This window comes from Phaenicophaeus curvirostris, chromosome 3 (genome assembly GCF_032191515.1).
Source record: "Phaenicophaeus curvirostris isolate KB17595 chromosome 3, BPBGC_Pcur_1.0, whole genome shotgun sequence".
Taxonomy (NCBI): domain Eukaryota; kingdom Metazoa; phylum Chordata; class Aves; order Cuculiformes; family Cuculidae; genus Phaenicophaeus; species Phaenicophaeus curvirostris.
Genome location: NC_091394.1, coordinates 36,385,532 through 36,410,298, shown reverse-complemented (window position 1 = coordinate 36,410,298; position 24,767 = coordinate 36,385,532). Strand labels below are relative to the sequence as shown.

The 24,767-nt window shown below is 43.5% G+C and overlaps 2 protein-coding genes across 12 annotated transcripts in view; both read right to left on the bottom strand.

The window, feature by feature from the left end:
• The window catches only part of NUP153 (nucleoporin 153), a 47,959-nt gene extending 39,957 nt beyond the window's left edge, over nucleotides 1–8,002 (bottom strand). For 8 of the 9 annotated variants that reach the window (XM_069853627.1, XM_069853629.1, XM_069853630.1 and 5 more), the window contains exon 1: nucleotides 7,894–8,002. In XM_069853627.1, coding sequence (XP_069709728.1) covers nucleotides 7,894–7,989 — 96 coding nt within the window. In that variant the 5' untranslated portion in view covers nucleotides 7,990–8,002. Of the gene's footprint in view, nucleotides 1–4,796; nucleotides 4,815–7,893 lie in introns of those variants that run through there. The other variant, XM_069853633.1, reaches the window with a different exon arrangement.
• A 1,861-nt stretch (nucleotides 8,003–9,863) lies between these two features.
• On the bottom strand, nucleotides 9,864–24,724 carry LOC138718944 (tRNA selenocysteine 1-associated protein 1-like). Of its 3 annotated transcripts, XM_069853694.1 has the most exons (11): nucleotides 24,593–24,724; nucleotides 23,369–23,555; nucleotides 21,918–21,998; nucleotides 20,845–20,921; nucleotides 20,615–20,748; nucleotides 19,896–20,027; nucleotides 18,921–19,040; nucleotides 16,597–16,792; nucleotides 15,867–15,912; nucleotides 14,907–15,075; nucleotides 9,864–11,479 (listed from the first exon to the last, which is right to left on the bottom strand). In XM_069853694.1, the coding sequence occupies exons 4-10, from the start codon at nucleotides 20,872–20,874 to the stop codon at nucleotides 14,939–14,941; spliced, it is 795 nt and encodes a 264-aa protein (XP_069709795.1). In that variant the 5' UTR covers nucleotides 20,875–20,921; nucleotides 21,918–21,998; nucleotides 23,369–23,555; nucleotides 24,593–24,724; the 3' UTR covers nucleotides 9,864–11,479; nucleotides 14,907–14,938. The 3 variants fall into 3 exon arrangements, with proteins under 3 accessions (XP_069709795.1, XP_069709794.1, XP_069709796.1); XM_069853693.1 differs by having other exon boundaries at nucleotides 9,864–15,075; XM_069853695.1 differs by lacking the exon at nucleotides 20,845–20,921 and having other exon boundaries at nucleotides 9,864–15,075.
• Nucleotides 24,725–24,767: the final 43 nt, after the last annotated feature.

The following is a 24,767-nucleotide window of genomic DNA, read 5'->3' as shown; positions in this document are numbered from 1 at the left end:
AAAAAGAAAAGCAAGCCTCATACTTAAGAGATCTTTTAATGAGTAAGTATTTTTGTACAGCAATCTAGAACACCACAATGACAAACACTGTATCAGCAAGTTGCAAAACTACTTTTGCTTCAGGCAGTCAAACAAGCTGGTTCATACTTGCCTTCCCTCAGTTATAAGATGGTCCAACTGACTTGGCTTAATTTAGAGAGCATATGCCCTCTCCCTTCCACCAACAACAAGGTAGGGGGATAACAATCTCCCATGAGAGGCAGTGATAAGTAACTACTTTCTAGTGGCTCAGCTGTTAGCAAAATTAGCATATCTTAGGCTTAAAAGGTGTATTTAAACTGCACTTTCATTTAAACAGTTATAACAGGCAGTTAAGACCTGTTTAGGCATAAAGAGAAAGCAAGTCAAGACTTTTAAGCAGCACTATAAATAAAAATAAAATAAAATATGGAACGTAGTGGCAAGAATGGAAGATACCCAGCACAAGAAATCTGTGCAAAGGAAAATAAGAAATACATCTAAATTTAGGGCAGTTGTTCATAAAAGTGCATAGATAATTAATTTAATACCCTAAACGTAATTTAAAAAATCTGCCTAATGGCTAGAATTCTTGACTTAGAAAGTATTGTGGGCACTTAGTAATTCCTTGGCATTGAGGACTTGGATTACACATTACAAAAAGCACAGCAGAGCGTTTTCATTGTATTGGTTTAGTAGTACGTATCAAGAAACAAATACTGAGGAACATCTCCCTCTTCTCTCATGACTGCCCAAGTATCACTGTTCAGCATATTGTAGATGCACGATAGCTACATGATAAATAGTAAATCGATTACACAGAATATTAAAAAAACCTGCAAAAAGCCCACAGAGCTTTTGCAATTTAACAGTAGAAAAATGGAAAAGTGAATCACATGACCTACAGCCCCTAAGAAAACAGAAAACAGTTTTTAAAAAAAGGCCTAGAGAACAGCAAAAGCAGAGAAAAGCCTCTTAGCTACTCTTTTCTTGAGGACAACCTTGCACCGTACCCATTATTTCCTCCCTCAAAAAGCAGCACAGCCCTGAAGACAGAATTAGAAGAAGAACTAACAAAAGGATTACCAACCTAAAGTAACACTGACAGTTACACTGAAAACATGTGTCTGTGTGCTCTGTGGCCCAAGAGCAGCACTGACAGAACCACACACACACAGAGGATCTACGGCACCCCGGAGATTACCTACTCCAACCTCCTACTCAGAGATGGGCCAAGAAGAGCTGGTTGCCCACAGCTGCGTCCACCTGGGTTTTAAGCACCACCAGCAATGGAGACCTCTCTCAGCAGGTCTTCCAACAGGCTGGCTATTCTCACAGGTAGAACTTTTTTCCTAACATGAAATCAGAATTTCCATTTTTGCCGCTTGAGTCCATTGTCTCTTATCCTAGTGCTAGGAACCTCCTAGAAGAACCTTGCTCCACCTTCTCTGTACTCTCATTAGGCATTCACTCTTCTTCAGCTGAATACACCCAGCCCGCTCAGCCACGTGCCTCAGCCCTCCCAATTATTTTGGTGGCCCTCAACTAGACTCACCCCAATATCTCAACACCTTTATTTGTACTGGAGATGCCAAAATTGGACACAAAACTCCAGATGCAGCCCCTCAGGTGCTGAATAGAGGGGAAAACCCGCCTGTCTTAACATTCTTCCCCACATTCTTACAGCCCAGTATGCAGCCAGTCATCGTTCACCTCAAGGGCAGGCTGCTGACTCAGGTTTAACTTGTTGTCCAGCAGGTACGCGGGGCTGGTTTGTTCCAGATGAAGGGCTTAGCATTTGCCTTTGTCAAACCTCACAAAGTTCCTAGTAGCCCATTTCTGTTGAGATCCCTCAATGGCAGCCCTATTCCTTCAGCATGCATTGGGGCTGACGTTCCCGCAGGTCTGGTACCATCTGGGAACCTGCTGAGGATGTACGTCATTCCTTCATCTCAGGTTGCTAATAAAGACATATAACAGTATCAACTCCAATAACAACACCTGAGAGGTTCCATTAGCAATCAGATGCCACTGGAATCATAGAATCATAGAATAACCAGGTTGGAAGAGACCCACCAGATCATCGAGTCCAACCATTCCTATCAAACACTAAACCATGCCCCTTAGCACCTCGTCCACCCGTGCCTTAAACACCTCCAGGGAAGGGGACTCAACCACCTCCCTGGGCAGCCTGTTCCAGTGCCCAATGACCCTTTCTGTGAAGAATTTTTTCCTAAAAATGGAGAACTTGCACTGCAGATCCTAAATCGTTGAGGTAATGGTCCTGCTAATTTTTCAACCACTTTACAGTCCACATGAGTTCATCTTTTACCAACTGGGTTAAAGGGCTAACTCAGGAGACCATGCTGAGGGCCTTGCTGAAGTCCAGGCATATGACATCCCCGAGACCAGTGAGCCAGTCATCCCATTGTGTTATGAATTTGTTACACAATGCCACCATCATCCGCATCTGCACCAATCTGAAATGGCTCTGCTCAAACTTTTTTAGGCAAGCAAAAGAGATTTTGAACTCTGTCGTATCGCTGCCCTTAGAATCAGCAGCAGCTCAGTTCCTTCACAGCAAGGGAGAAAGAACCAGTTCTAATTACTGACTGGAGGAATAAATAACTCAGAGGAAGTGATGTGCTGCCAGCAACCAAAGGCAATTTCAGTGTCCCAGCTAACACAGACAATTATTTAGTCTGCTTTTTTTCTTCTCCTAAGATACCCCTCACTAATATTGTTTTTCTCCAATAATTCACAGCCTCCAAGGCTGTCATGACAACACTTTGAAAGACAAAACCTAAAATACTAATAAATGCTACAGCAATCATCATTTATGGTTTGTTGTACTACTGACAGTACCGTCAGCCTAAGCGAGAGAAAACAGTCAATATCTCAGTTTAAGAAGTTCTGCCCAACTAGGATACTTCTGTTTACGGTAGCAGTAGAAAGTCAAGTACCACATTTAAACATCTGGTTTGCTAATGCAATTTGATATTGCTGGGACAGAGACTAAACCTCTGATCTTAACTACTATCCTGTTCTTCTAAAACAAATCTTTAAACATACATTAAACATTTCTTCAAATCTATCCATATTTAGCTCAATGTGCTAACCTACTACTACACCAAAACAAGCAGAGATGCATACAGGTATCAACCAAACCACCTAAGCACACTTCAAGACACAAACCTATTGATACGAGTTAAACCGATACAGTTATACTTGTGGGGGGTCCCTATAAACATTCTTAATAAAGATTTTTTTTTAATTATATTTTCCTGTTTCAGGTTTATGAAACATTACCTCGTTTACATTACTCAATACGACACTCTAGGAACTCTTTAGCATGAGAGTTTCAAAATCTTGTCCCAAAATAAACCTGGTGGTTTCTAAGTTTCCTTCTGCCCACTTCCTGCAGTCACTTCCCACCTAGAAAATCCCATGCATACAACAAGCAACAGTTCACAATCGGCCAACCTTTGAGACAGTAGCAGGTGAAAATGTAATGACGTAGGCATTGCTGAATATAGTTTAAGTTCCCAATCCTCTAGCTATACCCCCTGGGAAGAATCTTCGATGATGTCTCAAGTGACATGAAACTTCCAGAGGGCTTTTCATGACCAGAATCAGCAAATGTACCTTTCAAACAGCCTTCTCCCCCCACCCCCTTTCAGGTAATACCCTAACTATGCCAGCAGAAGATCAACTACAAACATGCACAAACTTATCCTGGTTCCATCAAGGAAAATACATTTGGACTGTTTTCTTGTATATCAGCATAGCATATCTACATTATAAATACACACTGGCATGTACACATGTAAGAAAACAAAAATCTATTGCTCTTCAGCATAAGTTTCAATCTACAAATACTCTCTCTAGTATCAAACACCTCTAAGCTGAAGCTTAACATAAACATACAGGTTTATGGGAAGATTATAAAGACTTTTCTGATAATTGTTTTTCTCTGATGCCTGAATCTCTTTGTACAAGAGTCAAAGTACTCCGATACCTTCATTTGAATGGTTAATTATCATATAAAAAAATAACCAAAACAATTATTTTAGTTTCTTCTCCTATAGGTCGCATCTAGAACCTTAGAAATGTAACCTGAATGAGAATGGCACTAGTCCGGGCTAAACCAGTGCACACACATGCATACACAAGAGCAAAATTTACCATAAAACAGGAGCATACAGGCACTATACTAGAAGCTGTTTAATAAGTCAACAATATAAACACTCATCCCATTAACACATCCACACTAGTAATTACAATCATCGGTCTTCCTAAAAGAGTAGGAAAATCCAACATTTAGAAGCACTGGGACTACATCTAGAAGATGAAACCCAGATGCTGGATACAACAGCTCCCTTGCTTGTATGCGCTTGGCTCTCAAAGAAGCTGTAATTTTAACCCAAGAGCCTAAGCTCTTTACACAGGAGGCTGGATATTTCAGCATGCAATAGCCAAGTAAACAGGTAGCTAACCATTGCGTAATCAATGGATTTAGTGTGGAGCTGTCAACACCAAACACTAGGAAAGCACAGCCAACAGGGAGGGAATCCTCAATTCTACTTCCAGGATGTGCAAGGCAGAGACACAAAAGGGCTATTTTCCTTCTGAGGATTCCCACCCCACAGACCTTCATGGTGGGCAAGTCTACTATCTTTACTTAGAAGCGCTGCTACTTTTTGTTTCTTCCTTTAGTAAGATAGCTGCTGACAGTGCACTTTCTATAAGGCAGGATCGTAGCTCAGAAGGGAAGATACCATGGTTTATTTCTTTCACTAGTGGAAGAATCTGTACCGATGTTTCCATCTTCCTAGGGAGACAGCACGCCGCAAGTCAGTCTTCCAGACAGTGTCTGCTCACCTCTCCAATTTGAGGCCGTTTTTAAAACAGGTTTAAAAAAACACACAGACAAACACAATGAAGCATGACTCTAAAGTTTAATGACCAGGCACCTAGAGGAGAAAGGGCAGGAAAGATTAGGCTTCATGTGTTTCCTCCTAACATAAAACAAGTAACTTCTGAATTTGAGGATCAGAGCCTGCATGTCTCCAGTCTTGGAGAGCAACATCTTCTTACACGTTCTCTTTCTGGCTTAGTGAATCACGCATTCTTTTTCTGGATAGCAACACAGCTTCAGCCAGGAGAACCGAAGACAACATACAGCTTGGTGACTGGGATATTCACTGGGAAAGTGGAAGATATAGGCTGATCCCTCCACACAAAAAAGGAATCTAAAGCAAAAAAACATTCTGAACAGATGCTTTAGCTAACAGTCATTAAAAAGCAGCAGCAGCACCTCTTCTTCCAACTGTCTTCTAAAGCTGGTGCTGTACTTTATAGAAGATTGACTCTGCAGTGCACGTTAGGTGTGATCAGAGAATTCTCACCTGACTGAATTCCCCAGGAGGCTATAGCAAAATAACAACATTCAGAAACCAGACAACAGTGAATAGGTATCACACTAACATCTCTCACACAAGTGGTAAAAAAATTCTGGTACTCCAAGAACTTTAAGTCTGTGAGCTTTACCTCATACAGTGCTCAGGGACCTTTGGAGCTTAAAGATAAGAGACTGAGGGTTTTCAGGACCACAGCTGTGACTGCAAGCACCTAGAGCAGTTCTACTGAATTGTTTCTACGAACCTACTTACTGACAACAATTAGGGGAGAGAGGAATCAAAATCAGAGGTATAACCTCACGTTGAGATTGCACTATCTTTCATGACTTCCCAAACTCACTACCAAGAGACAATTAGCGCTTAACTACAGAATACTTAGTCACTGGATGTTACAAAAAAGCAGGAAAACTGGTGAATTTATTCCAGTTTAAGTTACCTATCTACCTAAAGCTCATCTTTTTACGTAATGCTGGTTAGCAAGCCCCATAGGGTGAAAAAGCTACCCATTGCAATAAACACACATCTGCCATTTAACAGTTTGTCTGCTTAATCATTACAATCTTTTCCCCAATATATAAATTTGATGTACATATTTGATTAGGAGCATCCAGTCGCTGAATAGAATCCCACAGACATCCCCATCCATGCGTTTGCTTTGGGACACTGTTTAAATAAACCTACTGGAAAACACAGGCGTAACAGACAATGGAAGAGTCAGAAAGCCTCCTGTGCTAATTATTTTGAATTCATGTGACAGGTTTCAGCTATCTACATAGTCCCAGCACATACAACACAGTAATTTCAACGTTATTCTATCGTTCACATAAGAGCTTTCAACATCTGGTCTCTAAGCACTGTGATCCTTTGTATGAAGCGTCACAGTGCTACCTTTACAAGGACAACACTGCCAATTAGTATTACTATACAAAAGACTAAATGTAGGACTTCTCCAATGACAAAATCTAATTGAGCAAAACCTCCTGCATAACACTCCCTCAATCTCACATATAATAGCCAATCTCCTAGCCCCTGTTAGTGATTTGGTAATTCTGCCTGAATGGTCAACATCAAGTTCATAAATATATTTATGTGGAAACCATTCCCAGGACACCGTCTCTGGGCATCGTGAAATTTCTTAGTGAACACAAATCGGGAAAGACCTCTGCCTCTTTCCCTCCAACGACTCTGAACAGCACGGGATTTCTGTCTCACAATTTACAAACCGGTTTTTATCATCCATCTACTCTGCCCTGCAATACAAAGGAGAACAAACGCCTCATGAATTACATTCCACTTGCACTGCATCAGCACATTTAGGCAGAGGCAAGGGACTGAAGAAAATAAAAGAGGCAGACCCGAGGGTTCTGCGGGCAGCATCCTATAAAAAAAAAAAAAAAAAAAAAAAAGACAATCGAAGATGCCCGACTACGCAGGACCCTCACGAACTCATTCGCAATCTGAAACCCATCAGGAAAGACAAATCGCTAGACGCGACGCCCTTAAACCTACAGGGCAACTACACTCGGTAGGCCGGTATCCATTTAACCCAGTGGGGCTCGTTCCGAGCCGGGCGCACGCGGACAGCGGGCATGGATCTCTCCTCCTCGCGGTTCGCCCTGCGGAGGGATGGGGCGGGCGGGACACGGCCCGGGGACCGGGCGGTGGGGGAAGGCGCACCTGAGCCGGCCCGGCCCCCGCCTCCCCCGCGCCCCCAGCAGACAAAAGGGAGGCGAGGATTCCCCCTCGCGGGCCGGGAGCGCCCGGAAATCCCACAATCCCCGCGGCCCCGGCGGGAAACCCTTCCCCGCCCCCCGCGGCCCGTTCCACCGGGAAACCCCGGCCCGGAGCCGCGCACGTGGGGCGGGAACAGGGGAGACGGGAAGAAGAACGGGGGGACACGTGGGAAAAAGGGGGGACACACAGAAAAGGGAGGGAGACGGGGGGAGGGCAGAATGGGGACAAACAGAGGGGAAGAAGAGGACACACGGGAAAGAGGGGAGACACGGGAGAGGAAGGGGGGACACGTGGGGAAAAAGGGAGAAGACCGGGGGGGGGGGGGAGTGAAAAGAAGGGGGGGGCACGACGGGGAAAGAAAAGAAGGGGGGAGACCAGAGGAGGAAGGAAAAGAAGGGGAGACGGGGGGGGGAGGGGAATGAAAAGTAGGGGGGACGCGGGGGGGAGAGAGAGGAAAAGAAGGGAGGACGCGAGGGGGAGGAAAAGAAGGGGGAACACGGGGCAGGGAGGAAAAGAAGAGAGGACGCGGAAGAAAAGGGGGGTAGGAGGAGGAAGGAGAAAGAAGAGGGAGCAAGGGGACACACAGGGGAAAGGAGGGGAAGACAAGAGAGAAAAAGACTGCAGAGAAAGGGAGAACGTGGACAAGGGAAGGCAGGGAGAAGGAAGGGGAAGACATGGCGGGACAAGGGGGTCGCCCGAGAAGGGGTGAGCGGGGCCTCACCTGCTTGCTCCTGGCGTAGGGCGGCCTCGCGGCGCTCAGGTGGTACCGCCGGGTCCGGATCTTCCCGCTGCCGCCGCCGCCGCTACTCGAGGCCATGGTGGGACCCAGCGGGCCGGCCGCCCCCCCCCCCCCGCCCCCCCGCGAGAGCGCGCGCGTCGGCGCCGGCCCTCGCCGCCCCCCGCCGGCCCCTTCGCCACGCGCCGCGCGGCCCTGACGCGGGGGCTCCGCGCGGCCTGCCCTGCCCCTCCCCGCCCCTCCGCGCGCGCGCGCGCGCTCTCTCACACGGGCGGTCAGGCTGAGGCGCGCTCCCGCGCTCTCTCGCGCGCGCGTGCCTCACGTCTCCCACCCCCCCACCCCAACCCCGCCTCACAGCCTCCTCACGCGCTGCCCCGCGCCGAGCCGGCCTCGCGCCGCCCGCTCCCTCGCTCGCGGCCTGAGCCGCCGCCGCGCCCCTCCCCCTCCCCCTCCTCCTGCCCTCCCCACTCCGACCCCGACCGACCAATCGGGAGGCGCCGTCCCGGGCGGCGGCGCGTCACTGCCCCGCGCGGGCTGCGTCACGAGCGCGGGGCCGCCCGGCAGCCACCGCGCGCGCCGGGAATGGCGGGAGGGAGGCGGGAACGGGCGCGAGGCCGGCGGGGCGGGGGCAGCCCGTGCCGGCGCCTCAGCGCCCTCAGCGAGAAATTCTTCCTTGTGTCTAGCTTAAATCTGCCCCTCTCCAGTTCACACCCATTGCCCCCAGTCCTGTCACTACAAGCCTCTGTTAACAGTCCCTCCCCAGCTTTCTCGTAGCCCCTTCGGGTTCTGGAAGGTCGCTATAAGGTCTCCTTGGAGCCTTCTCTTCTCCAGGCTGAACAACCCCAACTCGCCCAGCCGGCCCTCCCGTGGGAGGTGTTCCAGCCCTCGCATCACCTTCATAACCCTCCTCTGGACCCGTTCCAACAGCTCCATATCCTTTTTATGCTGAGGATTCCAGAACTGGACACAACACTCCAGATCAGGCCTAACAAGAGAAGAACAGAGGGGCAGAATCCCCTCCTCCCTCGCCCTGCTGGCCACACTTTTCTGGATGCAGCCCAGGATACGGTGGCTTTCTGGGCTTTGCATGTTTCATGTCACTCACTTGGGCAGGCTGGAAGCAGGCAGATAAAACCTTCAACACAGCTTTGTCTTCCTCAAAACAAGAGAAAGCGTACATTTCTATTACAGATATTTAAAATATAAAGTATTTAAATTTTGATCTTTTTTATTCTCCTCAAAATGAAGTCGAGGAAAACCTATGGCTCTGCATTTTATTAAGAGCACCGATCTGCCCTAGGAATCATAGAATCATTAGGTTGGAAAGGACCCACTGGATCACTGAGTCCAACCATTCCTATCAATCACTAAACCATGCGCCTCAGCACTTCGTCTTTTAAACACCTCCAGGGAAGGTGACTCAACCACCCCCCTGGGTAGCCTGTTCCAGTGCCCAGTGACCCTTTCCATGAAAAATCTTTTCCTGATGTCCAGCTTGAACCTCCCCTGGCAGAGCTTGAGGCCATTCCCTCTTGTCCTGCCCCCCGTTACTTGGAAGAAGAGGCCAGCACCATCCTCTCTACAACCTCCTTTCAGGTAGTTGTAGAGAGCAATAAGGTCTCTCCTCAGCCTCCTCTTCATAGAATGGTTTGGGCTGGAAGGGACCTTAAACATCACCTAGGAATGATGGAGCAGGGCAGAAAATCACAACCGCCTGCCCTATGTAGAAACTAAAAACATTGACCCTAATAAAACCAAGCACACTAAAGAATGACTGATGAATGAGGCAGCACCAGAGCCAAGATGTGGTGAACACTCTTCACACCAAAACAACAGCGAGTCTCAGCATGTGCCTGAGGAGCAAGTGTACCTGACTCTGGGGCTTAGGGGAACTCAAACCAACAGGCAAGGGCGACTCTGAAGGCCTGAAGAAACACAAACAGCAGAGAAGGAACTGCGTTTAGAAGGAATTTTACTGGGAAGTTTCGTACAGCCAAGTCTGTGCTTCTTGTTTCATCCTGGCTTTTTTGTAACCTCATCCAAATCTTCCCAGCTATCCTACATGACTTGCTCCTTCTCAATTTCTTTGTTCTATTTTCATGGTTATCTAAAGGAGATAACCATTTCCAAAACCCCAGTAGAGTGGAATTGCTTTACAGATATTTCTCCTTGTGAACCACGCCTTTGGAATTCCAGTCTCTATCTCTTCTTCCCTACCACCATAAATACAATTCTATGTGCAGTGGGATGACTTGCAGTGATACACCATCTCTTCCATGACATGGAACGTGTGGACTGAGTCACCTGCAATAAAGCACCTCATCTTGTGTGCAGTGCTAGTGAATTACATCTGTGGGCCAGGTTTAGGAAGAGGCTCTATTTCTACAATATGCTTGTCAAAAAAAAAAAAAACAAACCCAAAACCAAACTACCTCAACATAATAATCAAAATACGAGAAAAACAATATTTTAGCCTGGATTTGTAACTCTTTTTGTCCAGCCAACAATTATCATGCAAAATTACAACTCAGGGGAGAGGAAGGATGCGTACCACACTATTACCATTATGGGAACAGGAAGATTACAAAGGGATATAAACAATGACCTTTTGGTAAGAGATATTAATCAGTAATAATGCTTACTTCTAAAATGGTACTAGCATGGGGAAACAACTGAAATCACTCCTGCCCTGGGCACCTAAGATCCAGGCAAGTTTAAACCAAGATTCCCTATTTCTGACGCATGCTAAGTGCAGGAACAAAACAGAAGATTGGCAAGGAAGAATTTTAAAACACACTCAAGTGACCTTGCAGCTGGGATGTAGAAAAACACAGCAATCCTGCTAATCATGCTTAGTCTCACACGCTTGACACGTAGAACCCTTTGTGTTGAGGTAACACAGGCCTGTGATAAACTCAGGGCCATCTTAGAAAATGTGCTTGAAATTTGTGGCTTGCTCTGAGAAAGATCAAAGCACAATAGAAAAGTACCTTGGCCTTTCCCTGATAAATACAGAGTGGCAGGTTTGGGATTCACACTTTTTAGCAACGACTGAGCTCAGCAGGGCCAGCACTCCCACTTACGTTTTGTCTGCCCAGGCACTGTTTAACCGTTCTCCCAGTTTGCGAGATAATAAAAAACAAATTTACTCTTTGTATTTCATCCATGGCTTTGTGTTCAGCTTACTTGCTAAGTATACCAGGGTAATCTGCACATGCTGTTTTCTCTTCCACATGTCAGAGGCAGCTACGCTGGGTTTATTCTGTAAATTCAAGTGCTGCTTTATTTATTTGACTTCCATTTTACTTATTTAGAACAATTTCCATATAGTGACATGCCTTTAATAACACTCATGACTCAGAAATATTTGTGGATGTTGTCAAACAAGGTCTATTGACACGAGTCACTGAAGTTAAATAAATGTTATTAAAAATGAGACAAAACAAAAGGCAAATATATATATCCAGCAGAAGATAGGGATCATCACCATTTGATCATTCTTCCCTGCGAGTTACATCTGCAAGTTACTTTGAGGTAGCGCTAGAAAGAAGCTGTTGGTCCAAAAGCATCCCTGCAAAAAGAAACATTCATGGCTTAAGTACCATTTAACCTTTTTGTACCCTTACAAGTACTCTTCACCCTTCTGGGTCCATTTCTTTCTCCCTGTTCACTGACCACAGAATTAGAGGCTCCTCAAATCATCCTAACTAAAGCCTTTTTGTTCAGAGAAGTGATAGAAAACAAAACCACTATTCTTAAAGAAATTAGCAGGTTTTGAGTAAAGGCACTATCTATTGCAGCCAGGTGCAATGGAGAGTTTATAAAACAAATAATAGAAACTGCCAAAAAAACCAAAAAACAACCAAATTTCAGCAAGCTAAAAAAACCCCACAGCTACATTTCAGCTGGGTAAAACAGACAAAACAACTGGAAGAAGTGAAATAGTATGGTGATGAGAAAGTTTCATCTAAGCCTTATTTTTTCTCTTCTTCTTCTAAGTACCCCCTTGCAGCCAGATCTCTGCAGAGGGGACAGCAGGCACCTGTACAAGGTGCTCAGGTCTTTGTGTAAGCTAGCTAATCAGGCAGGCAAGCAGTTGCAGAATAGCTTTGAGACTACTCAGTGAAGAGCCTCAGGCAATGCATTCTAGCAGTTCTGATGCACTCCCTTTCTCCTGTTTTGGGGGTTCATGGGCAACAGGCCAATAGAGAGGAAATTTTGCATTCGGTACGCCTTCACAGTAAAGGATGCACACTGCACACACCACCTTGATGTATGCACTTTAACTAGAAAGAGGAATAGGCTAGTAAGGCTCAGGAGACAGGAAAAGAGGTCAGAAAGCTATTTTGGAACAGTATCACATGGGGCTGCAACCAACAGGCTCTCTTTCTCACCTCATTTTTCTCCCAGTCAACATACAATAATATTCACCCCCAACGTTTCTCAGGTTTAGGGAACTAATGACCCAAACCATCTCTGCCACCATATTGCATAAACGGTGGTTTCACTGTAAGGGTATTTTACAGCACAAAACAGAAGGCACATGCACATCTGGAAACAGTCTCTTAACACAGAGTGCAGAGACCTCGTTAACAGGCAAAACCTAGATAAGTAGAGTGGCTACAGGCAGTGACTTGTTTGATGTGTATGGACTGTGGTGATGTAGTATCAGAATAAGTTAAAACACATAGCTACATGGGCCCCTCATTACATAATTCACACAGGGACCAGCCTCCCAAATGCCAGAAGTCAGCACAGATACTCCACAGTATTTCTGCTGAGCCAACACACAACCTTAGCGTCACATCTTTAACTGGTAACACAATAAATGGTTTCCACCAATTACTTACTGCAGCTAAAGCACAGTGTTAGGTGATGCTATGCAAGCCACTTGAAAGCATGCTATACCCCAGACGCAGCCCTGGAAGCTGCTGAGCTGCTCCCAGTGAGGGCACTTGCTACATACAAAATGCTTTGCTTAGCAGACCAGTTTGTACCACCAAATTCATGCACTGCAGCTATGCACTGCAACCGAAGTGACATCAAATCCTGTAGTTTTGAAACTTTAACACTACCATACAAATTAAAGCAGCCTGCATCTACACTGTCTTTAGCTTCCACCCTACTGCAGTTCTCTGAAACAATTCTATATGTGCACACAAGAGCACCCCCCTTTCCAACCCAGATTCTCTTTGCTCCATTTATTCTACTTTCTGTCACATTGTCCCTAATAATCTCCCTGCCACCACCCTCCAAAGACTCACCAGTTCACACAAGGGAAACTGCTCACCTAAGAAATTCATGTTCCCAGCTACCTTGTTATTAGCTCTCCCAAAGCAAGAAAACAGCTGCGAAAACTGTGATGCTACTCCCCTTGCCTAGATGAAGTTTTTTTGCCATCTCTTCCTACAAAAACATTTGCAAAAAAGGCAGGAAGAATGAGCTTCCTATAGCACTCAAAGCTTTTTCTATTTTAGAGCCTTTGCGCTTCATGGTGGTAGCTTGAAAAAATATTCCTAGCTGAAATTAAAACTATGAAGAGAAAGGTGGAAGATTCTGGTCAGCAACGTGACCTGCCACTGCTGTCATTACTCTGCAATACAGTATTTGTCTTAAATTTAAGAACAGCATATGTGTTTCAACCACTACTATAACTGCAGTAATTCATAAAGCCACAGGACTTTATTCCTAACTGCCACCATAGCAATTATAGTTTAGATTGTCCCCAAAACACACAGGTGGCAAAGCATCTTGACTAGCTTTAGCAGCTTCCACAGCTATTAGCTACAGTCATTTCTGCCGCTTTTTTTCTAGAAAATATTTTTCTGTTTCCAGCCTAACTTATTTAATCATTGTGCACATAAAAATAGTAAATACTTCTGCACACTTAAGCATGGGCTTAAGTAGTCCCTATGATGGGAAAATACTTTATACCCTTCAAGATGCGAGCAGTTTAGAAGAAGGCACTCAGAAGTTGCTAGCTTATAGCAGAACCTTCCTCACTGCAGTCTCTTCTAATCTCCTTGACTTGAACACTGAAGGCTGTCATCCTACTAAAATTTTATAACCTCATCACTATAAAGCATCTAGAGCATGAAAGAGACAGAATAAATTCCAAAGATGTTTAAGATAAGGTGCAACTTAGTTTTAAGAGTTGTTAATAGGATGCAGATTTTGTTCCAAATGGGTTATTTTTCCTCCTTAAAAATGAGAAATCCCCAGGAATTTTTAGGTTTAGGAACACTTATGATATTACACTAGTTTCTTTGCTGTCAAGCAGGCAGGTGTGGAAGGTGTCCCTGCCCATTCTATGCAACTCCTCAAAGTGTCTGTTGAGAAGGCAACACATGGCTGGAAAATAAAATTGTCAATAGGAATCATCCTTGGTCTTTGGAATGTTTACAGCTACGGCAGCTCAAAGTCTGCCCTTCTGTGTCTTTAACATACCATATCAATAAAGCAATTCTAACTGACCTAGCAGATCAACAGTAGCACAGCACCAGCAGACTGGAGGAAGACTGGACCCAAGCGCTCCCACAGAAAACCCTGGGAGTGTCTCCCAAGTACACACGTAATCTAAGCAAGCATGTTAAAAGCTTGTAAAAAGATTGCTTAGGTAACTTGGAAACAGGCGAGTGCTAGGCTCTGCTTGTGTCCTCACACACGTATCAAAGACAGGTGGAAATACCCCTACTCCCTCCAGCTAAATTCCACAAGCCAGAAGAGAATGTGCTTCACATATGCAAGTAAAATCCCTTGCTGGCAGGTTTGCAGAAACAAAATTTTATTTACACAGGCAAGTCTATCTTTAGACCCCATTGAACTCTTTACATTTCTAGAATATTTACAGGATTGGATTTCAAGATGCTCCAAGAGTGGTGAAAAAAAAAATTACAGAAACTGTCAAAAGCATAGCAAAAAAAAAAAAAACCTCAACCTATCATTGTGCTTTAAAACTTATGATCTAGAGTAACATAGAAGAAATGTAATTTTAGCACCTTGGTCATAACGGTCATGCTATATAAGACACTTAAATAGCAGGGGGGATGTCAGAAGTGACCGTATCCAGAGGTTGCCAGTGACAATTCATGAGGGAATCATAGAGTTCTTCACTTGTCTCCATAAATTGTCTGTTCATTTCATCAACATCGAAGTAAAGCTGTGGATCTGAAAATAAACACCTGGTAAGTACAAGTGTCAGATCTCGTAAGACATGCACACAAAACCTGCACTAAATGTCTAATGTGTTTTACCTAAATTTAATAATGTAACAGATTTAACAGTAAATGAAATAAGATGTTTATTCATCTAGAATTTTAACAAACCTGATAAATCCAGCTTATTTTGGAATTTGTGTACTAGAATGCTTAGGACTATGTTTGCATTTCAAGATAAAGAGCAGATTTAAGGATAAGTAACTAGAAACTCTCCCAAAATCCACTTAATTCATTTCTACTATAATGTTGTTACACATGGTAGTTTCTGAATACTAAACAAGATGTCTTTATGCAAGGAGCCACCTGCAAACCTTAACTGTTTGTCCTGTAAGGTTTGTACCAAATCTTTTAAGTGGAAGTTAAATCCTCCTTTTAGCAACATAAGCTTTAACACTGAGGTTTGGCAAAAGCTTTGTTTTCCTGCGAGTTTAACGTAAAATATCCTTAGCATAATCAATACAAAGATACAAAAAAACCCCTGTATTAGACCGTTAAGGAAGGAGAATGAAGGCAAAGTTATACAAAACCTACTGTGAAGCGTTGTTGACAACATCCTATTCTATTTGATGTGGTGCACACTATCAGCTTGAAAATCCTACCTCATCTCAGCTATAACCCATAAAGGATCCCACTATATCAGCTGAATTTCCCAGACATTCTTCATCCAATAGTCATTGGCCGGTATCTTTAAAGGGCACATGTATGGCTAAATTCAAGTTGCAGTGATAGCATCATCATTACCTTCAGTTATTAGGTCGTCATTGATTTCAGTCATAGCTGCAGTGTCCTTAAAAAGAAGGGAAAAGAAGGAAGTCTAAGTTTAACCACAGTCCATTTCTGAAAGCATCAGAAGTCTAAAATAAATCCTAAATAATTCTGTACTCCCAAACCATTCCCTCCTCCTACAGCTGCAAGGATAGATGGGGGGCTGTGTTTGTTGGGGATGTTTTTTCATTACGGTTTTTTGTTGGTGTTTTTTGGAGGGTTTGGTTTTTGGTTTTTTTTTGGGGGGAGGTGCACGTCATTGGGACTGGGGGGGTAGGGAGTTGGTTTGTTGCTTGTTTGTTTTCTAAAGAAAAACAGAATATACCTGAGATTGGAAGGGACTTCTGAAAATTGTAATTGATAAATTGGCTGGTTCAAGATAAGACCACCATATAATAATTCTTCAACATGCTTTAAGCAAAAGTACACCAGAAGAACAGGAAGAGAGAAAGCCTACACAATTATGCTGTCAGAAGTGTTATTTGGTGAACATGAAGTAATAGCGATGTATATATCTAATTTTATAGAGGTACTACTTAAGTACTTAAGGATACATCTGAATGAAGCCTGCTATTCTAACCTCCGCACTAAGCAGAAAGAATTATTTCAGTCTTAGGACATCTTTTGCTCTGATTTACACAATTACTATAACTTATTATTTGTGACTTTTTTTTTTTTCTTTAAAGCAAGTGTGTAGTATCTTTACCTCAAAAACAGCTGGAGCCATAACAGCATCTCCTAAAGAACAGTCTCCAACAGTTTGCATGTTATCATAGGGAGCATAGGAGCTGTAGTTGTAGTCAGTATAAGGATCGTAATTCCACTGCGAGTAGTAGTTTTGATAATCTTGGTAATAATCATTATAGTTGTATGACTGGTACCTCTGGAATTCTGCTTTCAGTCTGAAACATGAGAAGTTTAAATACAGTTAGAGTTTGAGAACAATAAACTATAAACCCAGTTCTGAAGTTAAGTAATTTTCCAGCTTATGTATTTCAAAGTTCAAAAAGAAGCTTTTCCAAATAATTGTATAAGCAACAGTAAGTCATAGCACAAGACCACATGTTTATACAGGAGCTTTCATCTTTGCAAACAGCAAAAGTAATTTTCATAGATTAACACAAACCACAACATTTACCTGTACTCATTTTGACTATTTTTAACATCTGTATAAGCAAGCTGCTGATAAATCTTTGTGCTCTGCTAAAAACAAATCTATTAAGACCAGAGACATTTATCAACCATAAATGTTTTAAAGATGCATTCAGTCTTAATTAGCCCTTCTATCTTTTGTTTGGTCAATATTAAAAATCTTATTTCCAGATACAATAGGGCAAAGTCAGATTATCTGTCTCAGAGAAGCATCCGATACTGCCTGCCAGTTTACCCTGTTTACCTCCACCTGCTCAGTTTTTAGCCCACGAAGCATTCAACAGCTGCCAAATCTCAGCTGTCAGGTGAAGGCAGCACTGCCATTACCCAGCATTAAGCCAAATCAGTATGAAAATAACAAAACTCATTGATTCCTAAGACCAAAGGGCCAGCTGATTTGTTTTCACTGTTTTCCCCTCTCCTGAGTATATTTTCTCAGGGATAACTTCACACTAATGACAAGAATCAATGCGTAAGTGTTGTCTGTACTGAAACAACAGGTACACTACAAGAAATACGCTTGGATAACCCAGCTGGACATTCCAAAGAAATCCTCTATATGTAAACATGTCTTTGACTATGTACAGGCAGACCTGTGTTTGCAGAGCTCAATTTCTGTGCACTTCCACTTTACTACAGAAAAGTCAGATCTAGGCTTTTTGTCAAGAATGTAAACTGAAGGAGCTCAGAACCCTTTCCAATGGAAGTGATTTAGTGACAAACTACTCTGCAAGTTGCACTTTTCTGATGCTAGAAGAGCACAGTCCTCAGCTATTGAGGAACAGATACAAATTAGTGATGCATATTTTAATACCTACATGTGTTTCACTTCCGCAAAGCTATAAATACATTCCAATAAACAGCTGTTTTACTGCCTTGCTGCTGTAGCAAATATATGATAATGTCTCAAAGTCTTCTGATTCCAACTTGTCTCCTACATACATCTCAACACGAAAAGAATCTGACAATACTGTTGACATTCTTCTGGATAGCAGAAGTAAGGAAACCTGTTTCTTTATGACCTCTTCTTTTTTTCAAAATAACTCACAAACAATTCTGGACAGTGCTCTCCTGGGTAATAGTGTTTAAATTCTAAAGCAAAGAGGCAACATTGGCAGCATTACCCAGTGCAAAGAGAAACAAAAGCTGTTATTTTTACTATTTAACAGAACATACAAGCTAACATCATATACTGAAATTGTGTTATACAGAAGAGTGATTTTTGCCTCTATCCTGGATCAAAGCTTGTCAAATTTGATATAAAATCCCTAATTGTTCAGAGATTATAATTACCTTAAATAAAAGAACTGAGCCAACAAAGTAAAACACCTTCTCAAACCTATCAACTTTAAATTCCTTGCTGCCCAAATCTCTTGAAAAACAAATAATAGTATTCTAAAACTGTTCCAGTAACATCTGCTTTGGCTTCTCTCCTCCCCGTATTCTGTATTTTTCCACTTAAGAGTTCCTTCCTCCGCCAGCCTACTGTAAAATTAGGGATGTGCTACCTTGCCTAAACTAGAAGAAAAATCTCCCTAGCATAGAAAATCACTTATCCCTTCTACCTTCTTCAGCCCAAACCCAGAAAATATTTATGGATGCATTCATCTTGGCTACTATAAAAATTAAGGCCAGTTACAATAGCAGCTAAACCTAAATTAGACAACCTGGCTACACTTAAGAGATTTGGATTCCCTAAGTAATGCTTAAAGAGGCTGATGAATCAAGGAATCAAAGCATAATGCTTCTGTATTTTTGGTTTTGTAGACTGCATGATGCATAGAGCCATTACAGCAAGGGCTACAGATTTTACAGAGACAGAGCTACAAGAATCTGATTATTTAGAATTATTGTATCAATACACAACTCATTTGTTACCTTTTAGAAATTCCTATGCTCAGCCGGATTCGCTTTCCCCCCAGACCTGGTGCATTCTGGCAGTCTTGCAGTGCCCTCATCTGATCACCTTGCTCAGCAAATCTGACATAGGCATACCCTCTACAATTTTCAAAAGGGAGAAAACAAAATTCTGGTATACATAACAGTTACAAAGCTAATGAATTCAGTTTGTCTTCTACAAAAACAGAAGATGTAGCTACAATAGTTTCCATTACCTAAGAAACCTCTTTGGCACGTGCACAGAAGATGCTTTCACTAAATTAAAGACTTGGGCCAGAAGCAAAAAAGCTTTTTCTTTGATAGCATTAAGATGCAACTTGCTGACAGCCAGTGGAACGATACATTAATTGTTACTTGTGTAAGCAATCAGATTCCATATTTATGGATTTTCAGCAGTTATTAGTTAGCATTAGCCCAGTCCTACCCCTGTACAGCACTAACATTCTTTTAGTACATGCTTTCTCTTAAGTTTCTTGAATTAGTCTATTACAGCAAGCAATGTCTGAAAAGTAACCATGCTCACCCCTGCTTGACTCACTGCCTGACCAGTATAACTTCTGCTAAGCACTATTTACTAATATTAAGTCTCTCAACCCCTTAACATATTTTAAAAGGGATTATTTTGTCTTCAGTACTGCAGATGACTAAGCAGACACTGCTCTATGTAAACATGGCAGCAGAGATTTCAGTGCACAGCTCTCCCTTCCCCCACCTTCTAATTTTTCACACAGGTGTGCATATGGCTAAATTGAAGCTTATCACATTAACCACTTAAACTAACAAGAAAATTCTAGAAACACAAGGATCTGTGCCATTAAAAAAGTAATACTAGAGACTAATCTCTCCCCCTTCCTGCCTCTGAAGAGGATGTAGAAGCAGTTCCAACTCATGTTCTTATATATTATTTATAGAAGCAAACATATTGACAGTATCACACATTTTTACAGGCATTACCTGGAATATCCCAGCAGGTCTGTTGCTATTTTGCAGTCAATACATGAGGGGTACCTCTTTAGGAAATAATCAAATAGCTGGAAATCATCCACCTCTGGAGTAAGCTCACCAACAAATATTGAATAATCTGGTCTGTAAAAAAGATAAGACAACAACTGTCAACTTTGAAACTCAGGTAGCAGATTACAGTGTTAAGGTACTTAAAACATAAGCAGCCAGTTATCACCAGACAAACAAGGAGACAAAATCTGATCCAAGTATTAACAGCAGAACTCTGCTTAGTAACATACAAGACTGCAATGCTAAGTCTCCAGCACTACATTCTAAATTTCTCTGGGTCCACTCCACTCCTGCAAAAAACCCCACATTTCAAAGACCCATTTTGTAACAGAACTTTTAAAAGTTGTTTTCTTTAAAAGAAATATTTACTGTCTAAATGGGGGTAGAGGTGGTAGGCACAACAAGAAAAAGTATTAAGTTGCAGCCATGATTCAAAAGAGCTAGCACTATTTTGCCACCACTATTCAGTGTTTACGTGAAAGACTAACTAAAAAAATCCTTCATAGCTCTACCAGCAACATATTTCCATAAGCAACACTTGGTGTAATAGGCACCAGATGTGCCATTTCAGGATTTTAAAAATAAGCAATGCCATTCACTTGTCACTATCGATTTAAACTGATAAGGGGTTAGAGCTGCTCATTTAAAAAGGTCTTTACCTGACTGAATTAGTACTACTAGGGACAAACTCTATTCTTCCCGGTTTTATTTTGTTCTTTTTCTTCCGTTTCTTCTGTGGTGTTCTCCACCAGCTGTAGGCCTGGAGACATTCTCTCTTTTTCGCCATTAAGTCCTGCAGGGAGAAAAAGAATCACCTTTATAGTATTTAGCCTTATTTACATTCCTCCCTCCCACTCCCCATCACCACAGGTGATTTCCCCATATTCACCTTGCCCTTGAAAGAAGCCTGGGGTCCCATTTCTCCCTCCGCCTCCCATGAGGGAAAGCAGCCTCTGGGGAAAACGCCTGGCAAAAATAACAGAGCCAAAGGATTGTATGAACAGCCATATTCCCCTGACTTGTCAAGCTGGCTAAAGGATTGACAGCTTCCTCTTGGCATTAGGGAAAAAGCAAACAGCCCTTTGATGCTGGCCAATCCTAGATGTTAGTTAATTATCTTCAGGACTGGACGGTGTTCCACTTGAGCTCCAGGACTCAAAAAAACTCCTGCAGCAGCAGTCTGAGCAACGAGCAGGCAGGGAAATCATCACTCTTGCCTAGAGGGGATCTCCGCTGTTCCTATCTCGCCTCACCTAGGAATTCTTTTAATGTGAGATGCCTTTCCTCACTACCCAGCTGTGAACCACTCTCCCAGGCCAGGAATTACGACAGGAGGCCGATTAATGGAACGTAAGGAGAAAGCAGACCAGGAACAGGCACCAACTTGGCTGAAGGAAAACTCAAACCCAGACACAAGGCCAGGAAGAGGCATAAAAAGTGCCTCTTGGGGGGAGTGGGGGGGGGAAAGAAGAAAGAAAAACCCCAAAAAACAGTTTAAAAAGGAAGTGGTGCAACTACACAAAAGAGGAGGGAAACAATAGCTGTATTAACACAGGTTGTCTCACTCGCTCGAGAGTCTGAAGAACAAGGGTTTCCAAAAATAAGAATGGTGTTTCGCAGCATTGTTTACTTACGCAGGCTTTAATGTTCTTCCTCTACAACACCTCTACATATATTTTATATAGAGAGTGTTATGGGCAAGGTCCTTCAGAAGAACTCATGCTCAAATAAGCCAAACTGCAAAGCTTAATATTATGTCCCCAACCTGCTTCAGCTGATACAGTTAAGCGTCCAGAGGACAGTCACCAGTTACCACGTTACTGGTAGTAATCAGAGGACTAAAAGAAGACCCAACTCAGAGCGAGCTAGCTATTTCAGCTTTACGTTTACTAGGAATTTTGAGTATGGTTCTGGAATCCATTTAGGCACTGCAAGCCTGAATTTCTGACCAAATGATCTTACCTGGCTTGCCATGGTTCCAACAGTCTTCTGTCCTTCTCAAAGAATATGGCTGCTCAGGTTTGGTTTATTGCACTCCTTCAGCTGAAAAAGATGACGATGAACAAAAAGATAAAGCATCTTGACCCTGAGACTAATTATTTTCAAAGAAATTCACCCCACTTTTAATGGCATTAATCCAGAACTTGGATTTCTAACTCCTGTCCTGTCACTGCGAAAGCAACGGAGATAAAAAGGACATATGGCCAATGGGGTTATGATTAGAAGCCATCTTCGCTTTTTTAAACTGTAATAGTCCACAAAGTTTTCTCACTGTCCAAAGCACAAGAAAATTACTGAGAGCTTTTAAGTCTCCCATATCTTACCCTTACTTCTCAAATACCGACATATGAGAATACAGTCATACAAAAGATCTATAATATTATTCTATAATACTTAACAATAAGGCAACAAAGATGGAGGCTTCAGTATGTTTTGTACATACACTCAGCTTTTCCCCCTTTTAGCCAAATTTAAATTTATTTGGACCACTAATTTTACAGCTGAAAACAAGCAGTGGTACTTCCCATGTCCTAAAAAAACCAAGAGAAATAAAAGACGGAGAAGGGCACAGCACAGGTAAACGTGATCTTTCTCTGCACCTTTTCTTATGTATGCCTTCTCTTTTGCCTTTTCCACACAAGCATTTCACTCGCTCCCACTGAGTGATCAACAATGAATGATCTTTTACTACTATTTCTAAACCAGCAGAGACACTGAGAGTTATGTACCTCTTCGTTGATTCCAACATCCTTTCTTGAAGCTTTTTTCCTCCCTAGTCATCCAACCAATATGAACCAGTGCAGAAAACAGTTTAATTAACAAAATATTTAGGTTCTACTTCCACACACAGCTGTTCATTCACCACTGATGATTTTAAAAATCCAGTGTTGTTCCTTCTATGCAAATACTTCATCGCTGAAGTTTTAATTCTGAAGTTTTAATGTCTTACATGCTGGCTAGTCGAACCCACACTAGCATAACAAAATAGATACAGTGTTTGTCCTGCCTTAAAGGCTTACCCAGACAGGGCAAAAGCTCGGAGCACTACATCAGGGTTAGGCTAACCTGACACAGGACAGACACACAGCATAATTAAAGCATGCATGCATGGGAGATAACTACACGCTTCACCCCCACACCCATTCTGAAGCCAAGAAAGCAGTCAAGTTGCAAACAAGCCACTAAATACAGACATGTACCAGTAAGGTTAGCATATACCCTGTAACTAAATTTAAGTGGACTAGTTCTAAAGAGTCATCAGCAAAAATTTTTTTCTGTCATTATTAATAAAAAAATTCACATAGTTGTGTTCCTCTAATTCAAGCATTACTTTTATTAAAAGAAACCATAAACTCCAAACACTGAAACACTAACTCCTGAATCCACAGCTGCATGATACTTTTCAAACTTACCACTTTTCGTTCGTGCGGATTTAACAGAAGATGGCACACACTACAAAAGCAGTTTTATTGCAAAAGACAATCAGAAGGCAAGTGATGCAATTGTTGATCGATCACAGTTATCACGGACTTTTATGCAAAGCTGTGTTTTTGTACTCTTTCCCCTTCTGATCTTGACTGTTGCCTCTTGATCTTTTCACTAGAAAACAATGTTTAAAAAGCAGTTGAAACAGCATCTACTAACATATTTACATTTCCCTTAACTGTAACTACAGTCACAGCTAGCTTATTTATGGCTTTAAATTAGATAAGGAAAGATTTAGACTACACATAAGGAGGAAATTTTTCAGGATGAGAGTGGTGAGGCACTGGCACAGGCTGCCCAGGGAAGCTGTGGCTGCCCCATCCCTGGAGATGTTCAAGGCCAAGCTGAATGGGCCCTTGGGCAGTCTAATCTAGTGGGAGGCGTCCCTGCCCACAGCAGGAGGGTTGGAACTGGATCATCTTTAACATCCCTTCCACCCCAAACCGTTCTATGGTTCCATAATTTAGGCAGTGGAACAGCTTTAACTTCCAAAATTCTAACACCTCCTTAAGTGGATTACCCACACCTCTACGCATCTTACCAACTCCCTTTTTCCACATTTTTATTGTTAGGCTCGTACTATTACAAAGCCGGACCAAGCTCTATATGAGTAAAACCGCCTGTGCGACCACTGCTCCCCTAAGCCCGCAGAACGAGCCTCCCCATTTTGCATTCAATTCCTCTTTCCCCAGGAGCTGGCCCGAGGCGGCCCAACGGGGCCGAGGCCGCTCCGTGCCGTGACGCATCGTTAAATGCCACCCGGGCACGACGGGAAGGGCCACGGCGGCCGGCAAGAAGAGCGCCCCGCCCGGTCACGGCGGGCCCGGGCCGCGCTTCCGCTCCTTGCGCTGCGCGATAAGAGGTGGAGGGGTGGGGGAGGGGAAATAACTCAACCCGACCAACCCCGAGGAAATAAAGACACCGGGGGGGAGGGCGGCGGCGCTCCCAGGTAACGCCAGGCGGGATCGCCCCCCGCCCCGAGAGGCGGCGGCGCGGAGGCCCCGGGGTAAGTGGCGGACACAAGGGCGATCCCCCTCCTCCCCCGTTGCGCAAGAGATGGGTTCGCGTCCCCCTCCCCGCCGCTTGGCAGCCCCCCCAGCGCTCACGCGATTCCCTTTTCCCCCCGCCCGGGCCCGGATCCCAGCGCTCACCTCCCGCCTCCCCCGCGCCGCCATCAGCAGCGCCGCTTCCGCCCCGCCAGGACCCCGCAGCGCGGGCTGCCCTTCGCGGTGCCTGACCCGCCGTGGCCCCAGGACCCCTCCCGTACGGGCTGCCCCTCGCGGTGCCTGACCTGCCGCGCCCGGTTCCGAGCCCCTAGGACCCCTC

What these genes read in the sequence shown, in the direction of transcription:
- LOC138718944 (XM_069853693.1), bottom strand. Translation starts at nt 20,874, where the DNA reads ATGGGACCCCAGGCTTCTTTCAAGGGCAAG. An exon ending in AGTAGTACTAATTCAGTCAG is followed by an intron (nt 20,028 to 20,614) that starts GTAAAGACCTTT and finishes TCTTTTTTACAG; the next exon opens with ACCAGATTATTCAATATTTG. An exon ending in TGACGACCTAATAACTGAAG is followed by an intron (nt 15,076 to 15,866) that starts GTAATGATGATG and finishes GTTTATTTTCAG; the next exon opens with ATCCACAGCTTTACTTCGAT.